The sequence below is a fragment of the Penaeus monodon genome, chromosome 20 (assembly GCF_015228065.2).
Source record: "Penaeus monodon isolate SGIC_2016 chromosome 20, NSTDA_Pmon_1, whole genome shotgun sequence".
In the NCBI taxonomy this organism is placed as follows: Eukaryota; Metazoa; Arthropoda; class Malacostraca; order Decapoda; family Penaeidae; genus Penaeus; species Penaeus monodon.
In genome coordinates this window covers 25,272,202-25,272,426 of record NC_051405.1, presented here as the reverse complement: position 1 = coordinate 25,272,426, position 225 = coordinate 25,272,202, and the positions used below count along the sequence as shown (strand labels likewise).

General features: G+C 56.0%; 1 protein-coding gene across 1 annotated transcript in view; it reads right to left on the bottom strand.

Moving 5' to 3' along the window:
• Positions 1-225, bottom strand: part of LOC119585953 (serine/arginine repetitive matrix protein 2-like) — a 13,004-nt gene that overhangs the window by 319 nt on the left and 12,460 nt on the right. The window contains exon 6 of the mRNA XM_037934668.1: positions 4-119. Coding sequence (XP_037790596.1) covers positions 4-119 — 116 coding nt within the window. The remainder of the gene's footprint in view (positions 1-3; positions 120-225) is intronic.

The following is a 225-nucleotide window of genomic DNA, read 5'->3' as shown; positions in this document are numbered from 1 at the left end:
CACTCGAAGTCCTCCATCAGCTGTTGCTCTCGCGTGCTGTTCATCGTAGTCATGTTCTGCAGTTCCTTCTCGAACGTGGCGATGAGTTCTTCCCGTTCTGCTGCCGCTTCGTCCAAGGCCTGGGGAGCGAGAGGGGAGTGAGAGAGGGGAGCGAGAGGAGAGTGAGAGAGGGAAGCGAGAGGGAGGGAGGGATTGAGGGGAATAAATTGTTTGGTTGTGAAAGTC